The 27,921-nt window shown below is 49.1% G+C and overlaps 2 protein-coding genes and 1 long non-coding RNA gene across 6 annotated transcripts in view; 2 read left to right on the top strand and 1 right to left on the bottom strand.

The window, feature by feature from the left end:
* Positions 1-651, top strand: part of PGPEP1L (pyroglutamyl-peptidase I like) — a 45,001-nt gene extending 44,350 nt beyond the window's left edge. Inside the window, exon 5 of the mRNA XM_055364103.2 lies at positions 374-651. Coding sequence (XP_055220078.1) covers positions 374-593 — 220 coding nt within the window. The 3' untranslated portion in view covers positions 594-651. The remainder of the gene's footprint in view (positions 1-373) is intronic.
* Positions 1-9,317, top strand: part of LOC129527219 (uncharacterized) — a 145,420-nt gene extending 136,103 nt beyond the window's left edge. The window contains exons 3-4 of one of the 2 annotated variants that reach the window (XR_008672188.2): positions 2,988-3,068; positions 9,191-9,317. This is a non-coding gene — a long non-coding RNA (uncharacterized lncRNA). Of the gene's footprint in view, positions 1-2,987; positions 3,069-3,750; positions 4,142-9,190 lie in introns of those variants that run through there. The other variant, XR_010131092.1, reaches the window with a different exon arrangement.
* The window catches only part of IGF1R (insulin like growth factor 1 receptor), a 316,223-nt gene continuing 292,836 nt past the window's right edge, over positions 4,535-27,921 (bottom strand). For all 3 annotated transcript variants that reach the window (XM_004056810.5, XM_019010887.4, XM_055364071.2), the window contains exons 19-21: positions 26,038-26,167; positions 20,374-20,508; positions 4,535-12,019 (exon numbers count right to left, since the gene is read on the bottom strand). In XM_004056810.5, coding sequence (XP_004056858.1) covers positions 11,638-12,019; positions 20,374-20,508; positions 26,038-26,167 — 647 coding nt within the window. In that variant the 3' untranslated portion in view covers positions 4,535-11,637. The remainder of the gene's footprint in view (positions 12,020-20,373; positions 20,509-26,037; positions 26,168-27,921) is intronic.

Genomic DNA, 27,921 nt, shown 5'->3' with positions numbered 1-27,921 from the left:
CTTTGTTTCTCCAAACTCCGATCCCCAGTAGGTGGTTTCCCCTTTCCCCAAGGAATGAATGAGTAAGTGACTCAACGAAGACATGAATGAGAGGGATTCACTGGGATGCAGGTGCTGTGGACTGGTTTGTGGAATATCTCTGACCCCTTTCTGCCTTGGCCACTTGCTGGTCATGAGGCCATGAGGCCAAGAGCCAGCTCTCCCCAGCTCATCCCGGCACCATGTTCTTTCTGAGGTGAAACAACACAAGTCTCCCTTGGGTGGCAGTGCGCCCTCCTCAGGCTTTGTGGGTGTTGCACTGCCACTTCTGCGTATGTTTCACTGAGGTTAGAGGCTGGTCCGAGAATTAATGTGGCATTTCCTGTGGTTGCAGATACGTCTGTGATTATACCTATTATCTGTCTCTGCATCATGGAAAGGGCTGTGCGGCACTCATTCATGTCCCTCCACTATCGCGCGGGCTCCCGGCCAGCCTGCTGGGAAGAGCCTTGAAAGTCGTCATCCAGGAAATGCTGGAAGAGGTGGGAAAGCCCAAGCACAAAGCCCAGTTTGAAGAAAACTCAACCATGGTCCTTCCAGCCAAAGGGAACTGACCGGGGGATTGCTCCTTTAGAGAAAATTAAATGTTTCAATCCTGTGTGTAGCACTCAACTGTGCATTGAGAAACTTTTTCAAAAATTGCTTGTAAGACAAAGAGGGTGGAAAACTCTGAATTAGCCCAACAAAATCACAAAGGGTTATTTTATTGTCAGGAGAAAGAACACTCTGAAAGGTGGACATTTCACAGGGAATGAACTAGCTTCAGTTATGGTTTTCATGACAATAAAATGAAATTCGAGTCATCTGTTTTCTTCCAAAAATCTACACAGTGGGTCTGTGTGATCCTGCCCAGACTGTGGGGACCACAGACCTGTTTTGGAGAGGCTTACAGAAGCACAGAGACAGCCACTGCTCCAGGGACCCCATTCCTGGCCTTTGAGCTTGTGTGTCCAGGTCCTGGGTAGCCTCGAAGCCACCGAGGCTCTACTGTATGATTTCTCTGTCTCTGTGTTTGCCCCTTTTACTACTTACTCATTTTAATAATTTTCGAGCATACAGTTCAGTAGTATACAGTACATTTCCTTGTTGTACAACCATCACCACCATCCCTCTCCAGAACTTTCTCCTCATCCCAAACTAAAACTCTGTACCTATTAACTCCCTATTCCTTCTTCCTCCCAGCCCTTGGTGCCCACCACTCCACCCTCCATCCCTATGAATCTGACTGTAGGTAGCTCACATGAGGGAGTCATGCGGCGCTGGTCCTTCTACATCTGGCTTATTTCAGCCTCATGTCCTCTAGGTTCATCCACGTTGTAGCATGGGACAGGATTTCATTCTGTTGAAGGCTGAATAATATTCCAGTGTATCTATGGACCACATTTCATCCATTCAGCTGTAGATGAACACTTACGTTACTTGCTCCTTTTGGTTCTTGCAAATCATGCTGCTACAAACACTGGCGTGCAAATATGTATCCGAGTCCTTGCTTTCAGGTCAATATCCAGAGGTGAATTCCTGGATTCATTGCTAATTCTGTGTTTAATTTTTTAAGGAACTGCCATTTTGTTTTGCACAGGGGCTGCACCATTTTACAGTCACACTGGTAGTGTTTGGTTTGAAGGCGCAGGTTAATAGCCGGGCTTAGCTTCTCTCCATGGTGTCTTCCCTTTTTAAAAGCAGAATCTCCTGTTTCATGTTTGGTTTTGCTTTTATGACACAGCACCGGGTCTTGTGCCAAGCTTCTCCCAGCAAGATTCTACCTGTTCAGTGTTTTCTAGGGGCAGATTTCCTTTGGGAGTCCCATTGGTAACATCGATTTTTTTTTTTTGGAGGAAGTGAGTGAAGGTAGGTAAGCTCTGGGAAATTTCTTGTTACGTTGGTGTGCTTACAACTACCATTTTTCACTTGACTACATTTAAAAAATTCATCAGTTAGTGTTTGGATTCATTCACTATTAAGAAAAGCATTTGCAGCTTCCTAACAAAGGAACCAGGCCAGGCGCAGTGGCTCACACCTATAATCCCAGCACTTTGGGAGGCTGAGGTGGGCGGATCACTTGAGGCCAGGAGTTCAAGACCAGCCTGACCAACATGTGAAACCCAGTCTCTACTACAATTACAAAAACATTAGCCGGGTGTGGTGGTGGGTGCCTATAATCCCAGTTACTTGGGAGGCCGAGGCAGGGGAATCGCTTGAACCCAGGAGGCGGAGGTTGCAGTGAGCCGAGACTGCACTATTGCACTCCAGCCTGGTCAATAAGAGCAAAACTGTGTCTCAAAAAAAAAAAAAAAAACCCCACAAAAAAAACCAAAGGAAGCAGTCAAGGCCACCAGCACGCTTTTTGCATTTGGAGTAGCCTTTAGGGGATTCCCTTTGCAAGTACACCTGGATCATTTGCTAGAAAACAGATCAAAGCCCACATATTGGGGGATGGGGGGAGGTGGTGCTGGGTGGTGTGCACAGCTCTGGCTGCATGGTTGCTAATGTGGAGATCTGCCTATGCTATGGGCAATTCTGTCCCAGGACACTGGCAAGCAAGGGGCCCCCAGGACTGGGCTCCAGTGTTATATTTCAGACTGCCTGGCAGCATGCCATAACATTTTTTAAATTTTTAGATATTATCCAGTTGGGAGGCCCAGAGCTCCCTCTTCAAGAACTTCCCCATCATTTCCCCCCGCTGTGGCCTCTGAAGCTCTCCAGGGAGAACCCCAGAAGTCTCATTCACACCTGGGCTGTGTACTTCACCCAGCATCCCTTGTCAGTATGCACAGAGCCTGCTTAGTTCTGGCAGTGCTGAAGCCAGATTGAGAACCACAGCAGAAAAGGCTGAGAGGCTGAGTCCTGACTTGGTAGCTGGCGGGGAGGTGGGGGCGGGGGGGGAGGGGTCTTGAGCATGCCTGTATGTTTGCTCATCTGTAAGAATAATTAAAATCCTTCCTTTGCAGGGTGATTGTGAACATCTGGTGAGAGAATGGATGTGAAGGTCTTTTAGTAACATTAGAACACTACAAAAATCACACATCTGAGTGAGTATGGACTCATACCTGGACTTGGGGGGTAAATGCAGAAATAGCTCTTGAGGGCTTGCAGTCTTAAGAAATGGCATGGAGGGGAAAGGTTCTAATGCTTCTAAAGACCCAGCACCTTCATCCTTAGATATTGCTGCTCCTTCTGGCTGGGCAGGCCAAGTGCAGACTGCACTGTGGCAACCTGGAAGGGCAGCATCTACCTGACCAGGAAAGGAGGAGGCCCTGTTGGGCTTTCCAGCCTCAGAATTGAGACCTCCTCACCATCAGTCACCTAATGAAGATCCCCTGAGTGCCAGGCACTCGGTGACAACACTGAGCAGTAACCCTGAAGCAATGCCAAGCTTGAGTACCCTCTTTTTTTGAGACAGAGTCCTACTCTGTCACCCAGGCTGCAGTACAGTGGCACAATCTTGGCTCACTGCAGCTTCCGCCTCCTGAGTTCAAGCGATTCTCCTGCCTCACCCTCCCAAGTAGCTGGGATTACAGGCACCCGCCACCATGTCCCACTAATTTTTTGTATTTTTAGTAAAGATGGGGTTTTACCATGTTAGCCAGGCTGGTCTTGAACTCCTGACCTCATGTGATCCATCCACCTCAGCCTCCCAAAGTGCTGGGATTACATGCGTGAGCCACCGCACCCCAGCTGAGAGTCCCCTTTCAGAAAGGCCTTTGCTTTTAGGTGCAAACACTTCTGAGGCTCAACAGGTCTGAAGTAACCATGGTCTTCGGTTTACTTCTCCTACCTATACATTGCTGGACAGCTCTTCTTCTACTGGCCCGATTTTGCTATTGGAGCATAATTTCCCATGATAAAGTTGAAGGAAATGATCAGCTTCTCTGCCTGATGTGTCTATGAATCCTTAGTCTAATTCTAGAACACACCTTGCCATACATGCCATTTCCCCTGACAAAAATAATGTTTACATTGTAGGGTCCCTAGGGGCAGACAGAGATCACTGAGCAGCAGCTAGAAAGTAACTAAGACTTTGGAGCTCCTCCAGTGACCCACATTCTGCGTGAGGCCCACTGGGTTCTCACCAGCACCCCCCGAGGTGGGCATGTCAGCTGTGAAGGACCAAAAAGCACATGGGAAATGTGAAGAACTGAAGTCCTCTGCTTTGGGGTCATGCAGATCAGACTTGCCTTGGCCTGACTGTTGTTAGTGGAAGGTATAGGAAAAAAGTCTACAAATCAGTCGGAACTGCAGTACAGAGTTTCGTAATTTATGTATTCAAATTTCTTTCCAGATGATTTAATGGAGGGAGAAACAGATAGCTTCCCTGTCGTCTTCACTGGCAATTTGCATGCTGAGAAAGCTCAGCTGTCAGAGAAGAGGCAATGCTTTTCTGGAGAACGCTTCCAGGCAACATGCGTGAACACACGTGCCCCACATAGCTCAGCTTCCCTGCCACCAAAGTGTAGTGATGCTTCCAGGAGGGACAAAACCAAACCAGAGACAGAAATGCATACAGAATTATTTTATTTAACTTAAACCATGTAGTACTTTACTAGAAAAAAGCAGAGTAAGAGAAACTAACGTTGCCTTAGCTTCAGCCATTCAAAATAGACAAAGTTTCTTTTTTCCATTATGTAAAGAATCCAGAGTATATCGCAATAACAGGAATAAATTCTTACAACAGAATATACAAAAACATTTTGAAATTTTTTTCATCTACTGATTTTTTATATAAACAGGATTTTTTAGGAATAATTTATACACAGTCATTTTATGTAACAAATTGGCCATGTTATTACTTTTTTTTTTTTACTTAAAAAAACTTTTTTTAACAAGAAAACTCAGAAAATGCATTATTTGCGGTGCATCCATTCCATCCCGCCTTCTGGTTTGATTTTTTTTATCCCAGAAAAAGGGATACCCAGAGGTAGACAAACTCTGGCAAACCTCTCACCTCAACCTCACTGGCTTAGAAAGCAGACAGGTGTTTTCACCGGGCGTCTCTTCCACCGGTGGATGTGTGTGTGCAACGCCAAACATCCAAATGAAAAGTTGAAAACAAAACCCAAATAGTTTCCAGATCTTTCTCCTATGTAGCGCAAAAACCCCAGGTGTTTCCCACGATAGAGAGATTGTGGAGTTGGGGAGACATGGCCAACAATCCACTGGAGTTTAGAGGAAGTGGAGTCAACTTTAAAACCAATTTTTGTGGATGTTATAGTTTTTATTAAAAATTCTTTTCTGTATTGGAAATACGTATCTTCGGGGTTCTGCCTTAAATAAAATAGGGTCTCTTCTGTGTTCTAACAAAGCAGTAATCATGATACGAGGCATGTAAGCAAATGGCCTGTGTGCCCCATAGCTGTCATCGTTTATGTGATCACTGTGTATGCTGTAATCATCATGAAAACCATTGGCTGTGCAGTCAAGTCTTCCCATGTCCATGGCACTGCGCTGCCTGCCGGCAGCCAGACCAATCAAGCCAGATGCTGAACGGTGCCATGCACTGCTGGGCTCCAACACCTCGGCTGTTTCCATGGCCAATGAGGTTCTTTCCATCTGTTAAAGTAGCTACACTCCAAAGGGAAATGACCAGTAAAAAATGATCCCCTTCCCAACCAGAGGGTTCTGGAAGACCAAGATACTGAAGATACAGAACTACTTTTTAAATCATCATCATTCCTTTGTTATAAACTAGGGCAAAAAGCATGGGGGGAAAAGAGGGTGAACCACGGCTGGGGTCAGGGAAAAATCCTTTTTTGGCATATTGTAAAGCTAGCTAGTAAACAGGTGTCCTAAAAAAAAAAAAAAATGGATCACAAACACACATTTGCACACACAGAGAAAAAGTGTCTTTAAATTATTTTCGGCAATTATAAACTACAAACATTTTATAAAATTATTCTGTTCTTACAAAAATGCAATGAAACATTTAATTAGTTCTTGTAAACCAGATCTTCGTCAACTGACTACCCGTAATCTACTGGACTTAAGAGCCCTATTGAAAACGCTAATGAGTGACTAGTTAAAACAATGTTGACCAGAAAGATGCAGACACACACACGTGGGACATAAAAATGAGTGATCGTTACGTTCTCGCAGAAACAAAACCCTAAAGTCATGCCCCAGAACTGACAACTGACGAGTGCGATGTAGTTTGTGTCCTTGAACAATTCACCTTAACTCCAAGATCAGTTTCCAGAGTAGGATGTTAGGTTTCTTTGTTGAAACCAAATGCCCACGGATGACTGCTGAGCCTCGATGTGGTCTGATAGCTTCAAAAACAATCAAGTTCAAAACCTTGCCCGCATTCCTTCCAAGCCCCGCATCCTGCTGCTCGTAACTCTTCTCTGTGCCAGGATCCCTGTGACAGTGGTTCCGTACCCACCACCCGGTCATTCCACCATCAAGGAGCGCTCACTTCTCCAAATGACGCAACCAGTCATCTAAGATGAAGGCCAAAAATGAAACCCTCTGACCTGTCCAAGGTCTGTATCTTCAGCATCTCTGGCAACAGAGGTTCAGTCTAAATAACATCCTCTCTTGAAGTTCTGATTTGTACCACCAACTACTTCAGAGTGAAGAAAAGTGTCTTTCATCACTGGTTCTTAAAGAGTGGATCTCTGGTCCACATCTCCCAATGCTGCTTAGCCCAGGAAATGAAGACAGCTGACAACACAGAGGAACATTAACGAAAAGAACAAACCCCAAACTTGAAATGCGTAACTGGGACTGCTGGAATGGGCCAAGGCATACCACGGCGGGTCACTGTCACCAGGAGGGCACCTGTGTTTTAGAAGGGAGTGGCCAACACCGTCTGGTCACCCTGGAAGGACCCAACGTGACAGCTAAGGACACTGGACAAGCATCCTAGCCTTCTCACCCATCTGATCTCAGTGTGATCTTGCCACAGAGCCACTTGCAAGCCATTCGGCCGCCAGCCTGCAGAGGTGGACTGCTGCGGGAAAGACTTCGGTGGAACAAACTGGCCTAGAATCTGGTGCCAGAGAATAGTTGGCTCATAAATCTTTTATCCCAAAGCACCCCAATGTGCACCGAGCATCTTGCCATTTGGTAGTTCCACAGTGACCGCTCTTCTATTTTACGAAGCCACTTTTCCTACCATTGAAATGTGACTCCGCATCTTAAGAAACAGGCCAGGAGAGGCCAGGTCGGCCACGAACACGGTCTTCCATCTTCCGAGGAGGAGGTTCGTTCCAAAGGTATGTCAAACGTCATGACATCCCACGAAGGAGACCTGGGTTGGTCTGGGTCTCAAGTTCAACAGTGTCTCCAGTACACACCAGCTCCTGCTGCCTCAGGGAAGGGCTGTGTGGGAGAATGTCTTAATGCTCACATCAATTCCATGATGTGCCTCAGTGGTTCATATGACTTCAAGCAGTGTGAGCTGCTGGCAGAAGGAGGTTGCATGGAAAATGCCACAACTCAGCTTAAGATTATTTGGAACACACACAGAAAAATCAAGAGGCAGAGAAATCAGCATGAAGTTAGGCTAGAACTGTGGATAGATGATGCCTTGGTATAGTCAAGGTGGGTGGGCTGGTCCAGTAAAATGACTGCACCATCACACAAGCCAAGTTTTCTCTTTTATTGAGGTGTTTCTGAAGCATTTGCTATGATGGGCACTACACTGTTAGTGTTTTCTACTTAAAAGCTACCTACATAAAACAAAAACAAAATGACATCAGTAACTCGGACAGTTTAAACAAAACCCTTATAACCAGCTGAATGATCTGTAGAAATCCAGTTGTGGAAACCGGTAGGTATGTGCACGAGAGGAGAGGCCATTATTCCAAGGGGTCACCTACAGTGTGGAAGAAGAAAACCCTGATCAAACAGTATTTCTCAATGACCTTAAGATCCCCGCGGTCTTGGGAGAGATGGGTCGCGTTCCGGCAGGAGGCTCCTGAGCGCCTTCACTTAGTGCTGGAGTTGCCGAGGAGCCATCCACGCTTAGGCAAAGCTGCCCGCCACGCTTCCCAGCGAAATCATCAGTGCCTGTAAGAGCAGCTGCTGGAAGAGGGGAGCGAGCCGTCTGTCCTGTGAGCAGCAGGACCAGGGAGACGGAGGTACAGCCCTGGCCGGGGGTGTGACGCCACGAGGCTCGGCGCCGACCCCTGGGCTTTCCAGCCTGAACGTTTGGTACATCTCTGTCTACCCCTAGGGGAGGAGGTGAGGGAGAAGTTGAGGGGGCAGCCTGGAGGGGGGAGGGGACTCTGCTCCTGCGTGTGTTCTATCAGGGACTGGCTGTGAGGTCAGGAGCCTCTGCATTCTGGAGCACAGGCTGGGTGAGTCTTGCTCTCCAGCGGCTGCTACAGCTGCACCTTTGTGCTCAATGAATGCAGCAGCCGTGGCCGCACGGTCCTGCCTCAGCACAAGCCGCCTGCAGGGATGGAGCAGCAGCAAGGGGAGCAAACCCAATGCCCCACGCCTTCACCCAGGGGATTCGCACAGAGATGGTGCTGCCTGGACACCTTCCTCTCCTCAGAACCTGAGGCACCACTGCTCTCTTAAGAACGAAATGTGTTGGTCATTCCATCTGCATAGAAGCAGTTTGTTCCAAAGACAACCAGCCAGGGACAGCCTGGTGGCTCCCCCAGGTGTGCTCTGGTGCCCTCGTTGGCCTCACAGGGCCACCTGGCTAGGAGGAGGAGAAATCTAACACCTTGGTGGAAACCAAGATAGAAAACAACACAACAAAAAAAAGCAACACAAAACGGGACATCTCAGAAAAAGGCAAGCTGTCTGAAATGAGCAGAGAGGTGAGTTAGTGTTGCTTTGACCCCGGAATACAGCCTGGCTTCCCCCTGCATCACCTGGGTGTGGCGCCTGTGGCGTGGATGAGGTTACCAGTATCAACGGCCTATTGTCAGGTGCTGAGAAAGGTGAGATGTATTCTTTTGTCTATATACACATATAAAAAATAAGAGTGAGGTAGATAAATGTTTGGGGGAAAAAAACCCAAAAAATCAAGAACTGTCCCATCACTCTCTCACACACACCCCCCCCCCACACATACACACACACTTTCCTTGAAATTTAAATTCATAATGGGGCTTCTCTACAGTGATTGAAACTGGTAATTTATCACAAAATAAATTAAAACTCCTACATATAATACCTTTTTTTTTTTTTTTTTTAGAGGGAACACGCTATGGGATAGAGACTAGAGAAAGCAGTGGGACAAACTGCTGACCAGCAAAAAGGCCGTATAAACTTTCTTTTCTGTGTTGAATCTTCAGTCACAACTAGCAATCACCGTATCCCAGCTTTGTTCTTACTCCTAAACATTTCTATCCCAGAAGCAACTCTTGTGCTGTCATCTCTCTGGTGAGAAGTGCTAAAAACGAAACAAAACAAGACCCCTGGGCCCCGAGGACCTGGATTCCTGGCCGAGGGAAAGTGGGCCAGCACCACAGCCCTGGTCCCCCGGCAGGAAGCAAAGGGGCTCTTGGGCCACGTGGCGTCTGTGCTGCCTCCACCTAGCACTCCAGCCGGCACAGCCCTGAGGGTGCTGCCCTGGGCCCGCCTGGATCCTGGGGTCCCACTCAACGCCAGTGCGAAGGAGGTCCCTTGGGATGTTCTGGTTCCAAAGACAGGTCAGTCGGTCCGGTGAGGGTGGTGGCGAGGGCCACAGCAGGCCCTGCCGGACCACCCTCTGCTGCTCCCTTTGACTCAGCAGCTGTTTTTTGTGGGATGGAAGGATTAAATAACCATTAAGAAAAATAGTAATCCAAATGCCTAGTGGCTGCGGTTAACACTGCTGTTGTACCCAAGAATTAAAAAAAAATATATATGTGTGTCACAACCTAAGCAAAGGCAAGGGAAAGAGAGGGTGAGGCTTCTCAACCATGGTGAGTGGAAACACTGAACAAAGACGTGTGAAATATTTAACCTTTGTTTTTCTGACCTGAGTTTGTATCATGTCTTGCACTGTAACAGGCTCCAATGCTGTGAGGGCAGGCTGGGGAGAGGAGCGCAGCCCTCTCAGGATGGGTGCCCGGCCTTCTTTCCGCCTCGTGCCCTCACCAGCCTCGTGCCCACAGAGCCTACGGGTTAGAAAACAACTAAAGGGGCAGGTGGGAGCAGGGATGGGGGATGTATTTATAAAAAGGCATCCAACAGTTCATGGCAAATTATGTGATTGAAGTATCCATTACTGGGAAAAGAGGAAGAAAGTCACGTAACTCTAGTACAAAGCATAAGAAGTTTCTTGGAGTGAGCAGAAAGGGGAGAGGGTGGACCTGAAGGTTTTCATAGATTAAATCCACAAAGATCAAGAACAAAAAAAATAGCAGCTTTTTTTTTTCTGTACAGACGTATAGATGAATATCTGAACCGTAAAAAAGTTATAAAAGTGACATTAAAGACGATGTGTATGCAAATGTTTCATGGTCTAACATAGAACTGTAAGACCCATGAAGAAGTCCTAGGAACAGAGAAAATGTCAACAAAGCTTAGAATGCTTGAATCCATTGACTGCTTTTCTTCTTACTGCTGTTGTGGTGTTTGAATTTCTTTCCTTGCAAACCTGCATCAACAGTGGGGCTGAGTCCCTGGAAACCCCTTCCCATCTGTGTCCTTGGGGGCGGGCGGGGGAGCTGGGGCTGGGAGAGAAGCAGGCACGGGGCCCCTTAACTCAAAGCCTGTCCGCCACGCTGCTTCGGGGCCCATGGCCACCAGATTCTTGGGGTGGCCACCAGATTCTTGGGGGTTGGGCAGGGGGTGGGAAGGCAGGGCAGGGAAGCCGGTTCAGCTTCTCCCCACCTTCACTGAGAGAAAGGCCTATTGTGTCCAGTTCCCCCAAATAATAACCTAGTCAGAAGCAATGACACCTGTGTGCCTGTGGCCTTGAGCAGCACAGCAGGGGCAGTCGGACGGACGGAGTGTGTCGCCAGCGTGTCTCTCAAATGGAGCAACCAGATGCCACGTTCACCCATGCCTCCGGACACGAGGAATCAGCGCCGGGCCGATAAGGGAGAAAGTTCAGGATTTTGGCAAAATTAGGCAGCGTTAAAATGGTAACAGCCTTGGATGAACGATGGCCCTTTGTAAATTTCATGTCCCTAGAAAGGTGAAAGATAAAGGTAAAAATTTCCATCTCCACGTGTTGTTTTGTAATGACCTACGGTGTCAGGCGGGTGTGTACAGTGGTTGGATGGGGCCACAGGGACAGCCACTTCCTCAAACTGATAAAAAGGGCTTCCCAGCTGGACTTGTGGCAATTATTTTTCCATTATGAAGCAGAGAGAAGAGAGAAAGGGAGAGAGAACAGGGAAGGACAGGGACAGAGTGAGGAGACTGGTTCTCAAGTGCTCTGGTGCTATTAAGTGTTGTCATTAAGGTTCTCAAAGGCCCATGTCAGTTAAGGGTTTGGGTAGGGAATAAAAAGCTGCTTGCATATTGAAAAAAAGAACATCCCAAATGTGTTTTACTGCAGAGAAGCTGTCTCCCGCGGGCAGCAAGGGCAGTTCTGAAGATCCACTGAGGTACAGGAGGCTTGTGAATGGATTGTTAAAACTCTCTCTCCCTCCCACCCCGCTGCGCGTGCGCACACGTTACTGTTTGCACAGATTCAGGATCCAAGGATCAGCAGGTCGAAGACTGGGGCAGCGGCAAGGCCCGCTCGTTCTTGCGGCCCCCGTTCATGTGTGCGTAAGGCTGTCTCTCGTCGAAGCTGGCGCGGAGGACCAGCACCCCAGGGCCGGGGCCGTTCTCGGCCTTATGTCCTGAGTGTCTGTCGGGCAGTGGCAGGGAGGACGAGGAGGCCGAGGGGTCCAGGGGGACGCTCTCCATGTTCTCTGGCTCCAGGTCCAGCTCCTCCGGCTCGGGCAGCTTGTTCTCCTCGCTGTAGTAGAAGGAGACCTCCCGGAAGCCAGGCTCCATCTCCTCCTTGATGCTGCTGATGATCTCCAGGAAGGAAGGCCTCATCTTGGGGTTATACTGCCAGCACATGCGCATCAGTTCAAACCTGCAGCCAAGACACACGGGAGGGGGGTCCAAGCTGGGAGGGCGCACGTGGCCACGAGGCTTCATGGGCGCCTGCAGTGGTTTCCCGCATACAAGCGTACGGTGGGAGCACTGAACACAGCCCTACTGCCCCTCTCCGTCCCTGGCTTTCTGCCTGGATGGCCAAGTGGCCTTCAGAGTCTCCTGTTTTACCTCGTACGGTTCCATTCTCTTCCCCCAGAACCACCACGGTACAAAACCCAAACTCTCCTTTCCCAAGAAGGACTAATCCAGGTCCACACTGTCCATCATGACAGCTGTTATCTATGGTGTCAGTGCTAAGAAACAAAAATAACCAGTTTTCTATCTGAGGCATCTCATGCAGGCACTGCTGAAACATCCTTTCCAGAATTAGCAGGAAACCCCTGGTTTCTCACCAGGAAGGCTGATGAGTGACCGCAGCTTCCCCAACAGTGCTCTCTCTCCAGTTCCCACCTGTGCTATTTCTAAGCTTCCTCCTGGTGCAGGGCTACCCCTGGCAGACAACCAAAGGAAGAAGGCACCATAAGGCCAGGCTTGCAACACGAAGAAATGCACACTCCGAGTCTGCTGTCTCCATCTAGCACGTGCTTGCTCCAGCCCTGCACAAGCAAGCCTCAGCCAATGAGCCAGGCTGTTCTGGACCAAACGAGAGGCCCCGTGTAGACCTGAAGCCAGATTCCAACAAGCCAGCAAGGAGAGCCCTGGGCACGAGTCCACTCCACACGCAAGGGACAGGCAGAACAGGATGACGCTTGTGCCGTGTCTCGGTCGCATCGGCTGGGCTCCGACAGCACCTGGGCTGCAAATATCTGTGAGGCCCTCAGAGTTGCATGGAGCAAAGGGAGTCCTGCCGGTGGCGGCCGGGGCTCCCCAAGAAAACAGCCGGCCTCACGTGGACAAGGAAAGCTGGCTCCCCTGACCCAGGAAAGGCCCGGGCTTTGACAAGCTTCCAGAATGCAGAGAGACCCAGCTAAACAGACTTTTGGGGTAAAAAGCAGCTGGCTACCATCCAGGGCTGGCCATAGTTCTGAGGAGTGACCGCCAACAGCCCTCTCTTACATGAGCGTGAAACCAAAGTGCCTTCCTTTCCACCTCTGTTCTCACCAGGAAGTTATCCTCTTTATTTTAAAATTCTGGCTAAAGAGATGCTTTTCCATAAAAGTGGCCACACAGAACTCTCCACATCTAGGAAACTCAAAGCACCCAATGGCATCTAGCCTCCTGTCAGGGTGGCTGCTTGACCACAGACTACCTGCCCGTGTCTGGCCTTCAGGGAACATTCCAAGGGGAGGCCCCTGATGTAAGAGAAGCCACTGGGCCTGGAAGCTGGCCTGCCAAGAGAAGGGCTCCTATGGCCACCCGGCAGCTTCCTTCAGGTGGAGATGGTGCAACCGTGAGGGAGGGTGGGCCTGGGTGTGAGGGAGAGCCATCCAGAATTCACTAGAATTCAGCGTTCTAGCGCCCGGGGGCCTGCGTCTCCACAGGGCCTAACCCGGGGCTGCCCGCCTCTACATCAGCTGCACTGGCATGGGGCCACGCTCCCTCATTTCCATGTGGGCTGCAGCTGCTTTCCAGCTACAACTACCAGCTGAGGACATGAGGACAGAGACTGTGGCCTGCAAGTCTAAAAATGTTTATTTACCACGTCGCCCTTTAAAGAAGGAAGGGTGCAGGTTCCTGTTCTGGGGAGAAAGGAATTAGACAAAATATGAAGGCCCCCACAGTATGCTTCTTAGATTTGGAGAGTTCCATGTGGCCACTTTTATGGAAAAGTATCTCTGTAGCCAGAATTTTAAAAGTCTACCCCACGGTAGAATGCCATGTGCACACTAGGTGCCAGGCAGTGAGGCAGTTATGTGTGTGAACTGCTGAAGTCCTCACGAGTTTGTGAAGCAGGTGCTACTGACTATAATATACCCCCATGTTACAGATGAGGGAACAGAAGCACTAAGATACTATATAATTTTTCCAAGATTACAAAATTCATGAGGGTGGAGCTGGGATGGAGTTCTCTGCGCAACAGAATGACTACACTTTGATCACCAACGATCCTGGAAAAAGGAATTTTTCTCAACCTAAATAAGAGTAACCCTGGGGCCACCAGGAGACCCTCCCTCACCTAACTGTCCAAGGGACAGTCACAGATGTCACAGGGATGTGGTTTGCATTGATAAAAACTGGCAGCTTGATGACAAATAAGCCTGCCTTTCCAAACTCCCCATCACTTCATAAGAAAAATGATTGGGGTTAAAAAAATTAAAATAGGCCATAACGACATGAAATGCATCTCCGTGCCTGGGCTGTGAATTCCTCTCCAGCTGACTTACCCCTGGGCAGAAGCGTAACCGGGCCAAGAGCATGAGATGTGCTTGGCTCTGTGCCCTGTGGCCGGGGACCGAGGAGGTGCCATAGGAGGGCAGTGACATCAGCACAAACAAGCCATGTGACGCCTCTTTTAAACCATTCCAGAGTAACAACCCTTCCAGTGCTGCCCATGAAAGGAAGTCTTTTTTGCTCTCTGGGATTCAAGACCTTGTTTACTATTTCCACACACACACACAATCTCCATTAGACTCTAGAAGGATGTGTGAGCTGATAAAACTCATCTTTTAAAAAGCACAATTTTTTTTTTTTTTTTAACCACAAGTCAGTTCTGGGGAGCCTGGCGCCATCCTTCTCGAATGCTCTCCCCTTTGGGGGACACATACCCAGCCCTTCTCCTGGAACAGGGACAAGACTCAAATGGAATTCCTGCCCTGCTGGGAAGCAGCTTCCTAGGGGCCAGCTGTGCCCCCCTGGAGGCTGGGTGACGGTCAGCAGGGTGAGCACACGGAGGTGCCTCCGTATTCTCACCTCACTCTTAGCCCTGATGTCCTCAACTGGACAGGCTGTGACCTATGTGGGATGTCAGCAGGCCACGAGGCACCCGCACGTTCCCACACGCTGCCGGGAATCAGCACGGCCCCAGCCCGGTGCCGACGCTCACCGGATTCCCAGAGGACCTGCGGGGCTGAATGTGTCTCTCTCCTGGCAGCCCTCAACAGTAAGGGTCGTCTTAGGAACCACGCCTCAGCCAGGAGCGGCTGTGGACATGGGGCCTGTGTGCCTCAGTGAGCTTACTGGGGCTAACTGAGCAGGAGCGCCCTTCCTGTCTGTTTGGGTCCCACTCAAGCACTCGATTCCCGCAGAACCAAACCAGGATTCCAGCGATGGGAAAAACTGTACTGGAAAACTACAAAAAAACATCAGATTTCACTAAGTTTGTTTCAGACTCATCTATGAGTTGATCATGCTCCAGGCTAAAAGTTCAGATTCCCTCCTGAATCCTGTAGACCAAAGACTTCTCTGGCAACAGTCTGGACACGTGGAGCTGTGGAAGTGTTACCAGCAGAACAAATGGCTTCCTAGCCCAAGTCTTCCACGGCTGCATTCACACCTCTGCCCTGGCCCTTATCCCGCAGCAGCCGGGACCTTTTACGTCACTACATTTCCTGAAAGCCAGGGCCACTCCTGGCTCATCTGTGTGACCTCAGGGTCAGCACGCACCCAGAGGGGCTCAACAGTATCTGTGGCATAAATACCGCGATCTGGGCTGAAATAAGGCTGAGGACGGGCTTTGTCATCAATCTAAAGTACAGACCCAGCAGGGAACCACAACCCAAATCTGATGTTGTGATACTTGCTAAGTTAATTCACACAGAGTCATGGCGCTGGGACTCAGACCTCGACACCTTGTGGCTTGGGGACCACGGAGTCCTTCCTCTGAAGCCGGAGCACTTGGTGACACTGAGGGGTGAGAATCTGGCTACTTCCTGATGGTGAGCTCCAGTCCACCTGCAGCCACTGAGCTCCTTCAGCCCCTAATGTCACCAGATACTGCCTGTTCAGATCTCAGAACCACACAACTCACACACTTTCTCACCTGGGACCCGGCAGAGGTTTCAAGGCAACTCCCAAGGGCTCAAGGACTCTCCTCTCCGGGATAAACAGAGGCCATTCTTTCATGTCTTGTAACAACAGAACTCCCATGCTAGAACCCTCCTTTCTCAGGTAAGCTCATCAGTAAACTCAGAAGGACAACATGACACTCCCTATGAAACCAAGTTGCCTCCTTTCATTCTACTCTTTTCTTGGAAGGGAGAAAAATTTTCTCAGGAGAAAACATTTTCTTAGAAGGGAGAAAAATTCTCGATGGCAAAGCAGAAATGCCTCCTGAACTAAACATTGAATGTCAGAGTAACCGCTCTGAGTAAATTTCCTTGTCACTCTATGCTGAGAACAGGAAGTGCCCTGCGTTTCCCATGGCAGGGGCTGCGTCCCAGGCAGTTTACATTAATAGTAAAACCCCAGTCACCTGGAGGTGGACCAAGTAAGAATCCCACAAGTCTCTTGTAGATAAACGTTCACCCGAGTCAAAGAGAAAGCACAAAACAATACCGCTCTCCCTCACCCACCCTAAACCACAGGAGCAGAACTCACACCTGCTTTCATGGGCTGTTTCTAAGCTTGCTAAAATACCACCAGTTCTAGTATTAGCCTAGATTCTGGCACTGTACCTTCATGCAGATTCAGTGGTCATCAGACCTCATACTCCATGGCTTATATTCAGACTTGAAAGCATGATTTTTCTCATAATGGCTGGCAAGAAAACAGTGGCTGCGCTGCTCAAAGTGTGGAGCAGATGGTCACCTGTGAGGGGCACCGGGTGTGTGTGTGTGTGTGTGTGTGTTGGTGGGGTACTGGGGGGTAGTCAGGCTCCCGGATCCCCAGTGGTCCTCTCCCCTGTGTCCTGGAGCTCACATCCCCGCATGATTGACTCCCACATGGTGTAACCTGAAGGAGAAGGTGAGAGCCTCAGAGTGTGACTTCTGAGGTTTGGTCAGACAGGACGTTGTGCCTTCTGCTCAGGTCCTGGATCTTTTACTCTAGGGCACAGCAGGCAAACTATGTACCTGTGGGTAAAATCTGGCCTGCTGCCTAGTTTTCCAAGGTCTATGAGCTAAGAATGGTTTTCATGTAAATGGCTAAAAGAAATTCAAAATAAGAATATTTTGTGACAACACAGAGATGATGTGGAATTCAAATTCCAGTATTAAAAATAAAGCTGTATCGGAACACAGCCACACTGGCTTACGTGATGCCCACAGCTGTGTTTGCTCCACAACGGCAGAGTCCAGTAGTCACAGTCAAGGTCGTAGGGGCCCACAGAGCCAAAAACATTTTTTAGCCGGCCTTTTAGAGAAAGAGTGTGCCGAACTCTGCACTCAGAGAAGCCAGCTACACATCCTGAGACACTCAGGCAGTGCGACGGAGAGGCCCTCGTAGAACAGGGCGATTCACGCAGGGCATGCTACCTATGCAGCAACACCTTGGAATTGGGCCTGCCTGCCCCAGGCAAGCCTTCAGATGACCGCAGCCCCGGCGGACAGCTGGGCTGCAACCGCGAGAAGGGCTCCAAGCCAGAGCCAGCCAGCTATGCCGCTCCTGCGTTCCTCACCTTCAGAAACCTCTGAGAGATAATACATGTTTACTGTTGCTCTTAACTAGTACGTTTTGGGTAGTTTGTTATACTGCGATAAAAAACTAACACAGAAGGGGAGAAGAAGAATTTCTATACTGGGCAAGAAAAGGTACTAAGTGGTCTTTCGAGCCTCTTCCAAGTTTGGATTGTGGAGTTCTGAAGAGGCCATGCTGGGAAGTTTCCTTGATGAGGGCTCCAGGAAACCCAGTGCCACTGCATCTGCAGGTGCCACCCTCAGAGAAGAGGAGCCTCCCATCACTGGCCCAGGCCCAGGGCGCCAGCCGACTTTCTGGTTCTGGCCCTGCCTTGATGGGACAATGGGAACCCCCACATGTGCTAGCTGTGCGAGGGTGATGCCTTCACTCTGGCTTTCCCTGGCATCCTTCCTGCAGCCACCTTTCTGAATTCCACACAAAGTGTCCATTGCCTGGGATACACTTCAGCTGAACCTATGTTTGGAAGCAGCAGCTAATGAGCATGACGCCCAGCCAACGTACTCCCAAAGCACAGGGGTGTGTATCCAGTCTTCCCCTCCCCATGCCCTCCGTTGGCCAGCCATTTACAAGGAGCTTAGGGATTCAGTATTTGTAGCAACACTCAAAGTGCTTTGAAACAAAAGTAGCACCTTGATTGTTTGATTAAGGACAATGATTTCTGAGACTATGGAATTCTAAGATGCCCCCCAAGATCGTTGCCCCTGGTGTAAATATCCCATATAATCCCCTCACTTGAGTACGGGTGGGACTTGTGAACATGAGAGGATACTTCACTCCTCTAATCAGGCTTCTCATCAATTGACTGTGAATCACTTAAAAGGGAGAGAGTATCCTGGGTAGATCTGACTTTATCAGGTAAAAAACCAGTAGAAGCAGTAGAGAGCTGTCCTCTTATCAGTCTTGAAGAAATAGGCTGCTGTTATGAGAAGGCCTATGGAGGGTGTATATGGCAAGGACTGTGAGTGGCCTTGGCCTCCAAGAGTTGAAAGCAGTCCCCAGCTGACAGGTGCCAAGAATATGGGGACCTCAGTCCTGCAAGTGCAGAACCCTGAAGGAGCCTGAAGATGTCCCTGAGCCTCAGGTGAGACTGCGGCCCCACTGACATCTTGATTTCTGCCTCCTGTGACTCTGAGCTGAGAGCAAGAACACCTGCATCTGGATTCCTGGCCCACAGACACTGTACGAGACCAAATGAGCAAAACTTTTGTGGCTGCTGGAGCCCTCATTCCCTCCTGTCCACCTGACACCTGTCTGGTTCATATCTATCTATTATCCCGCCACTGTGGGCCCAGCCTGAGTCTGTGCTGGATCCAGGTGGGTGGATGGGTGAGAGACAGGAGCTGGGTGCCTTCATGCAGACATAACAGCCCAGCAATTCCTCAGGATCCTTTCCAAAATGAAGCCAAACCTGTCCTGAAAAGCATTTCTGGAAATCTGAATTGGTCTTGAGATACTAGTGGGAGCCCACCTTCCTGTTCAGCTATGGAGATCCAGATCAATCTCTGAAGCCTGCCTTAAAGTGCATGTCAAAAGCAAGGCCATTGTTCCCAACCTGTACCTGCTGTGCACCTAATGACTGAACTAGAACACCTTCACCCCCTCCTCAAACTCGTTCCAGGAAGGACAACGAGGCCTCCCTGCTCCAGCAGCTCTGACCTCCACTGAGCCACAAAACAGCACCGTCCACAGACACAGAGCAAGTCCTCCACCAAAAGGGGGGCTTCTCCAGGGAGCGCTGAGCAGTGAGGCCTCACAAACACTGTGAGGCATCACAAACTCTCTCTCATCATCTGACAAAACTTAGGACTAAAAGCTGCAAAGTGTTTTTTCAAAATAAGTGGGGTTGCCAGGTGCGATGGCTCATGCCTGTAATCCCAGCACTTTGGGAGGCTGAGGCGGGGAGATCATCTGAGGTCAGGAGTTCAAGACCAGCCTGGCCAATATGGTAAAACCCCATCTCTACTAAAAATTAGCTGGGAGTGGTGGTGGGTGCCTGTAATCCTAGCTATTTGGGAGGTTGAGGCAGGAGAATTGCTTGAACCCAGAGGCAGAGGTTGCAGTGAGCCAAGATCACGCCAATGCACTCCAGCCTGGGCGACAGAGTGAGACTCCATCTCAAAAAAAAAAAAAAAAAAAAAAAAAGTGCAGTGAGAAGACAAATTCACCAGCACTGGCATCCCTCTGTCCACAGGGATGTCAGCTCACACACGCTCCAGGTCCACACTGGTCAGCGGATGAAGCTCCGGAGAGCACGTTACTTAAATGGTTTATGACTTTTGTAAACACTTAACAGAGAAGACATGTGGGGCAGGGTTCAGAAGACACCAAGCTGACCCTACGTGGTGCATGCCGGAGTCCTGGCCATGCAGCTCTGTGCACAGTCACTGCGGCAGCTCCCTCAGGCCTGCCACAGGTGGGGCGGGGGGGTCTTGAATTCGACTTCAGAGTAGTATGTGTTGTGTTGTTGCCTTCTTTAAAAAGAAACAAAAACCTCACACGGAGAGGATGAGTAAGGATGGATTACTCTGGCCAAACATTTCACAGAGACATTTGGCCTGAGAAACTACAGTGTGAACTGCAAATCGGAACGAAAGCATTACGGAATATGGGGTAGAACTAAGGTACCCACGGAAAGGCACAGGTCGACCAACCCAACTCAGCTCCTTCCACAAGGACAAACCTCTTCTCAGCCACGCCTGGCAAGGGAGGCGCAGGACCAGAGAGAATGGCTTTAATCTCCCAATCTCCTGTGACCCAAGAAAACAGGTATTTGAGAAGAGAAATCAGAAGAGCACGGAGGGCCCAGGAAGTACGTACAGCATGTCAGGACAGTTGTCTGGCTTGTCCAGAAGGCCACCCTCCATGACGAAGCGAAGGACTTGCTCGTTGGACAAGCCCTGGTAGGGCTGCTCGGCCAGTGTGGCGATCTCCCAGAGGACGACCCCGAAGGACCTACAGGGAGAAAAAAACTGTGAGGAGCTTGGAAAGGGATGGACTGAACAATGCTGCCCCCTCCTTTCCAGCACTTCTTACATCCCGAGCAGATAAACTGTCCTTACTATGGTGACAGTGCTTGTCAGACAGCGAGCCAGGCCCTGGGCTAAGTGCGGGATATCATCCCCCCTCTGTTGCTGCTAATGTTCCCCGTAGACTAAATTCAGCCCCGGTGGTGGAGCTAAGGAAGGTGATGGTGAGGGTGCTTCCGGCATCCCTTGCACGGTCAGGAAGCCCCTGATCTGTGCTTTGAACGCAGAGCATACTGGGTTCAGCATCTACCTAGTCCCGGCCATTTATCTGGCAAGGTGGTATCACCTAACCTGGCTTTGACCCAAAAAGAATGACATTCTTGTCCAAGCCCCAGCTGGACACTGACTTAGTAGCCTCAAATGAGGCCTGGGACAGTCAAGCTTTACCAAGCTCCTCAGGTGATTTTTACAATCAGACAATGTTGGAAACCTCTACCCAAGTGGTTCTCACTGCTGGCTGCACAGGAGAATCTCCTGGGGAGGTTTTTAAACACAGGACTGGGCACCCAATAGAAACTCTGATTTGATTGGTCTGGGGTGAGGGCCTGGGTCCTGGAATGTTTAAAAGGTCTATAGGGATCTTGAGGTCCAGTCGGGCCAAGGGAGAAGAGAACTCCTGCTGCTCCCCCACCCACAACAGAGCTGGGGAGCTGCTGGCCTACAGGGCCTCTGTGTCACAGGTCGGGGGATCAGGGTGGGCTGCACTGGCTGGGAGGGGGTATCATGGGCAAAGAATCCTTAAGTAGAGAAGTTGGCTGAGGAATAACTTTGTAGTGAGCAATTCTGCCATGCATGCAGCTTTGCCAGTTTAGAAGATCAAACCACTGGAAAACAAAACAGAGAGTACACACACAACTTTCAGACAGAATGTTAAAAAAGACAATGCTGGAATCTGCAAAACAAATGTGCCCTCCCAGGGCAAATCTCCGTAATTCACAAATTCTCCCTGGTCTGTGTGCCCTTCCATGTGGTTCACTTTGGTGGAGTAAAATAGGCTACTCATCACCAAGTAGGGGCGGCAGCAGGGTGGGGAGCAGGGATTCTAGCTGGACCTGTCCTGGGCTGCAGGTGCTGGTCAAGCCTCATGGAAAAACCTGGGGCAGGAGATTTCCAACCAAGAGCTCTTGGGACCTTGACCTTGTACCCAAGCCCACAGTGCTCCTGACTGTATGAGAACGTTTTATTCGCTGCTTCAGCTACTTTCGGTGAATCAAAGATTTTTGTACAAATTGATACTAAAAGTAGATGTTAGACAGAAATAGAATCTTAGCAATCAGAGGACAGACCAACCCAAGGTCCTTTTTAATTGCAAGTGACCAAGAAATGCTGTCGTCTTCATGTTGTACAAGAGACCCAGAGGCCAAAAGCGCAGTTTAGCGAGGCCTGGGCCCAGGGGAGAAGGGGCTCTCCATCAGCTTTGTGCGGGAAGCTCTGCCTTCCACAACCAGCCCAGCCATACAGGCAGCATGCCTCAGATGCCAGTGGCAGTAGTACCCACACATCTGAAATGCAGCTTGGTACAAGAAATGACTAGCTCTCCAACAACAAAAAATTAAAAGTAAAATAAAATAAAGAAGAAATGACTAGCTCTCTGCTTTTGCTGACTGCAGGCTGGTCTGGGAAATGGCCTGAGGATGTGGCTCCCTCCCAGACCCACTTCTCCTCTTGCCCCACGTGCCTTTCCTGGCTGTGTCAGCGGCTTGCAGGCAGCCAGTTCTCACGGCAAGGCTCCCACCCTGGCCCTCCCGGCCCAACTGCTCCGTTCCAAGTTCCCAGTTACTGGGCTACCCACAAACTCACTGCGTCTCACACTGAACTCTGATTTGTGCCCTGTTCTTCCCCTGGCTTCCCTGCAGCTGATGCCCATTCCACCTGAGCAGTCTGCCTGCTGTCACCCATGCCCTTGGCCTCCTCGGAGTCCCACTGCGACCTGTCCACCCAGGCTCACATCTGTCCAAGGTCTGGCACCCTCCTTTCGTCCCTCAGAGCTCCTTGAGTATGCAGGATCCTCCTTGCCTGGCCCGCCACCAGCTCTCTTCTTTGGTTACAGCATCTTGCTCAATGCAGCTGTATACTCCGGCTAACAAGAACTTCGAGCACAGCTCTAATCACCCTCTGGTTCAGAAACCTTAACAGGGCTTAAAGAATTAGTCCAGGATGCCTAATACAACAGCTGAGGCCTGTCTTGATCTCTCCGCAGCCTAAGTCCCCCAAGGAAACCTCACCAACCCCACCTGCAGCAGGTGCTCCCTACTGCCATGCCTGCCCAGCATTCCCACTGCCAGGAACCCCCCACCCCTGCCCCGCCCCACCCCGCCCCGCTTCCTAGTGCTCTTTTTGTGACAATCCATACTTAGGGTGCCTACACAACTTCATCTCTTCTGTGAAGGCTTCTGCAACCCCAAACTGTCAGAATTGCCTCCTCTTCTCCACTTTATCCTTCCAGGACCAGGACGACGACGATGTTGTTGTCGTCGTCATCGTCATCATCGTCATCATCATCATCCCCGCATCCTCCACACCCCCAAGAGCCTTACCATCACACACAGGCAACAATACACGAGGTAGCAGACCTAGCTCTCCACAAACGCTTGTCGAGTTGAACTGCAAAGCCTACCTCCTGAGCAACTCTTGTCTGAGGTCAACATCACCTGTCACTGAGGGCCACCGAGTGCTGGAGTCAGTCGTCCTTCACAGCTTAATGTGACAACTGCAAGGTGTGGACACTGAACCATCTCTACACAATACCAGTTGCCACAAGAGCCATTTAAACATCTATTCAGGTACCGCAGACTTCTCTAGACAGACCTTGCCTTACAGGTGGAGCAACCGAAGGCCAGAGAAGCTCTGAGGTTTAACCAAGGCCACACAGCCAGTCAGAAGCACTGAGAAATACGCAACACCTCTGTGTTTTTCAAAGCCGGTATTTTACTATGTGGTGTTGGCTATTCGTGACTTCATATAAAATCAAGTCTTCCATGTCATGGACAGATTTAATCTTCAAACATTAGATAAATGTCTCTGTGTAAAGCCCTTTCTAATTAGGAACCGTGACGTTGTTTCCCCAGGGGGCAGACCGGCGGCTGTGAGTCCCCCAGCAATGCCCGTGCTGGCTGGAGGCAGCATTCAGTAACTATACTTCCCCACACCAGGAGGGGATGGGAGCAATGGCCCACTCACCAGCAAATTAAAACCTACAGAGAAATCCACATTCCCCACAGATGGTAATTAGCCATGAAAGAAGCAAATAACCTTGGCTATTTGTGACTATTTGGAAAGCTTCTTAATAAAAAATAAAGATTATGTGTTGGGTGATCCAGATGCTCAGGAAGAAGGCACAGCTCTAGGCTGTGGGGTGCATCTCCCCAGTCCTTTGTCTGGTTTCCTCCATGCCTAGAGGGCACCCTTGTCATTTCAGAGGGACGTGGTGCTACAGGGAGCTGCAGGGAGAGCAGCCACAGTGCCCAAGGGCATGGGAATGAAGTCCTGGAAGACAGCAGGAAACCTGGAGGTGTTCTGGCTAGAACAGACACACCTCCTTCGATGACTCCTAGACCTATCTTATCAAGAACAGAGCAAGGTATGCAATTGTGCTACAGAGAGAAGGTCCAATGGGTGTCACACAGAGGCTGACGTAGCAGAACACGAAAGATTTGCTAAGAGCAAGGATGTCTAAAGCATGAGGCTAGCCTGCCTTTGTGAGGAAGTGAACATGGAGTCCCTGGAAGGAAACCTCTTAGCAGAAGCTCAACCACCAGCTGTCAAAGATCTGCGGGTACATTGGGGACTGGGCCTGACTGCAGGGATACATCCCAATCCTAAAATTCTGGGGTCTCTTCTACAAAGTCAAATAAAATTCTTTGTGTTTCTTTCTAGATTTTTAACTAGGAATCATTGCTTCGTGCTGTTGATACAATCTAAAATCACTTCCATTCTTTTGAGAGGGACAGCTTTAGTTTAGAGCCTGGACAGCTGAGAAACCTGCTCCAACGCCCTAGCCTTCCTGACCTGTGCTATCCTCAAAGCCTGTGTTAAAAAGCAAACAAAACCTGAAGCGCTGTCAATGCCTGAGCATTTCATGGAATGAATACCAAACGCCTATTCATGTTTATACATATCTTTTCGTATTGGTTCACAGTAGTTATGTAGCCAAATGGACAGAATTGGCAATGAACACACTCTAGGTCCCTTTGTTGTTGCTTGTGCAGTAACTGCTCGTCAGAATTTGGGTAAAATTTGCCTGAGAGATATGAACAACACTTTATCCTTCTATCCTGCTTCTGTTCTCCCCGGCTGTATAGTTTTCTATTTTATTATACTACAAGCTGACCTCCAAGCTCCTGGAGGCACGAAGCCTAGAATAAACAGATGCATGCACATACCCAGGCTTGCCCTCTCCTCACCATCCCAATCTCTAAACACCATGCAGAGCACTTTGATTTGACAGTGAAGAGATAACCATCTTGGACAAGCTGATTGCAAAACAGATCTCATACTGGAGCTGAAGAAGCAATCATGCTTTGCTGGGTCATATTCAAATGCTATTTCCAATTTGCACCTGTCTTCAAAATAAGAACCAAGGCCCCTGAACTGTGAAAGGTTTACGAGGTTAAAAAAAAAAAAAATGATGTCAGTCACTATTGAAATAGTTCCTCTATGCGGTCATCCAGACTGTTGGAGTAAACAACTACCATTTCTGTAACACAACAGCAACGGGATCCCCCCAGAGGAAAGCCAAGACACTAGCTGACATTCTAGAAGGTGCCTGTGCCAGGGCCTCAGCCTGCCAATAACCTCAGTTGTATTTCAGAACCTGACTGCCTCTCTGCAATGTTGCCAAGGAACTGCAATAAACAATACTACTGAGAGGACTGTGATCCCTCGGCCGATGGGCTTCCACTGGTAGACACTGTTTATGATTAAGGGAGACGTTTTGCTTCCCATAACCATCCCTGGGTCCACAACGGTGGATGCCCACGGAAAGACAGACAGCAGATGGGACCAGCAGGAAAACACAATCAGGACTCATAAGCTTTGGGTCTAAATAAAGCACTGTCTGCAATCTGAGGGTTAGATTAGGTGAGGCAGACACACAGACAGTATCTGTTTATTGAGAAAGAGGAAAAGAGAAAAGAAGGCAGGCAGGGGAGAAACAAAAAGAGACGACGGCTTCTGGCACATCCCAGCTCCTGGAAACATAATCGGTATCTGCTGAAGATGGAAAGAATGTTGGTCCCACAAATTCTTTAAAATCCCACAAATGCCCTTCTGCCCTTAGCTAGCCCACTGACAACAGGAACACCTCAATGATGAAGAAGTGTGGCTCACACAACACTGAGCTAAAGCTGCCAACGGGTAACAAGGAACAGAGAAAGATAAAGCCCTAGAGACTGAGCTGGTGGAAAGTGCGGAGGCTGGGGGCTCCAGGCTGGCAATGTAGGAAAGGTTCTCATACCAGACGTCCGAGTAAGTGGTGAAGACTCCATCCTTGAGGGACTCGGGAGACATCCAGCGCACGGGCAGCAGCCCTTTCCCTCCTTTCCGGTAATAGTCTGTCTCATAGATATCTCGCGTCATACCAAAATCTGTGAGGGAAGAGAGGGCGCAGAGTCACACGCTGGAGCAGGCACCACTGCTGTCACAGCAGAGGACCCTACACTCATTATGTGTGGAGAGACGCAAGGCAAGACACAGACACGTCGCACTTTAAGGTGGCCAAATATTAGGGTTTGCAATTTTATAAGGTGGAGACAGTAAGGGATGATTAATCACACGATGAGCAAATACCAAGCAATCTCCACTTCTAACATATTTACAATTTGATTCCCTTAAGAAGTTAATTCCCTTATTGCATTTAAATGAGAGGCAGGCTGAGTGCAGCGACTCAACGCCTGTAATCCCAGCACTTTGGGAGGCCACGACAGGAAGATCGCCTGCGCCCAGGAATTCAAGATCAGCCTGGGCAACATAGCAAGACCGGGTCTGTATAAAAAAATTTAAAAATCAGCCAGTTGTGAGTGGTGGTGTGCGCCTGTGTTCCTAGGTACTTGGGAGGCTAAGGTGGAAGAATCACTTGAGCCCTGGAGGTTGAGGCTGCAGTGAGCCATGATCACAACACTGCACTCCAGCTTGGGTGACAGAGTGAGAATAAAAATAAGAAAAAAGGAAGCGGTGTAAAAATTAGAGTCCCACAATTTAAGAAAATATATAGTACTGCAGAGACCACTGGTCATTTACACATGGTTTTAAAACCTGACCAAATAAACAGGAGAGTACAGATGCTTACTTAACTTGGTAGCACTGCCCCACCACTGGAGAAAAGTAAATAATTTCACTGCTTAATACGGGGGAAAATATTCAGGGTAACAATTCATGATGACAAGTACCCAGTAAGATGCCAGAGATGCTATTTACGAGGCCCCTGAAGCTATTACTCAATACTGTTTTTCAACATAATCCTCCCACTCATTTTTGAAAATTTCTTCCATTTTCCATGTCTCCAGAAGATGCCACATAATTATGTTTGATGGCAGGCTCGCTCTATAATCCTAAATTATTGCTGCTTTGTCAGATTTTGATTTTGCACTCAATCATACAACCTTTTCTTAAGTGGACTCTTCCGTTCTCCTTCCCAGGAGAAAGGGCTGCTCCACTTTAAAATGCTCATGTATGTCTCTAACTCATGCCACAAAGAGGTAAGGCTACAAAAGCAAACACAAAGAGAACAAAGTTCCTTGGACTTGAACCAACATAATTTACTTGCGCTATGCTAAGAGCCCTCAAACTGCCTCTGGTAAAATTACTTGTCATATTTGTCATCCATGAGACGCTGGGCATTGGGAAAACATCTTGAACCCTTGTGAAGAATAAAAATGAAGTGTGAAAGTGTTATCTGTGAATTAATCCAGTGACATGCAAATAGGGGATTTGCCTTTACTTGCACAAGGTGGAAAAGAAGGAATCCTATTAAAGAACACAAACGACCTTCCTCAGCACAAATGAAAAACTTGAAATTCCAGAAAGAAAAACCATGATTACAGAAAAAATCACTATAAATATGCCACATGGTTCAGCAGCAAACATGATCCCTGCTGATTTGGATTTAAAATGGCAATTGGCACAAAAAACACCTCCCAGGGTGACGTGCAGTGGGGAGAAACTGAGTCCCCCCATGTGCCCGGAGGGTGGGAATAAGACACAGACAGGAACTGCCATCTGGAGAGGCCCTGCCCCATGCCAGGCATGTGCTGCTGCTTTCCTGCACCAAGTCCTTCTCATAACCCCATGGGGTCTGTTACATTATCACCCTATTTCCGAGGTGAGGAAACTGAGGCTCCCA

The sequence above is a fragment of the Gorilla gorilla genome, chromosome 16 (assembly GCF_029281585.2).
Source record: "Gorilla gorilla gorilla isolate KB3781 chromosome 16, NHGRI_mGorGor1-v2.1_pri, whole genome shotgun sequence".
Classification (NCBI taxonomy): Eukaryota; Metazoa; Chordata; class Mammalia; order Primates; family Hominidae; genus Gorilla; species Gorilla gorilla.
The sequence above is the reverse complement of the archived record's forward strand: the minus strand, read 5'-3'. Positions and strand labels throughout refer to the sequence as shown.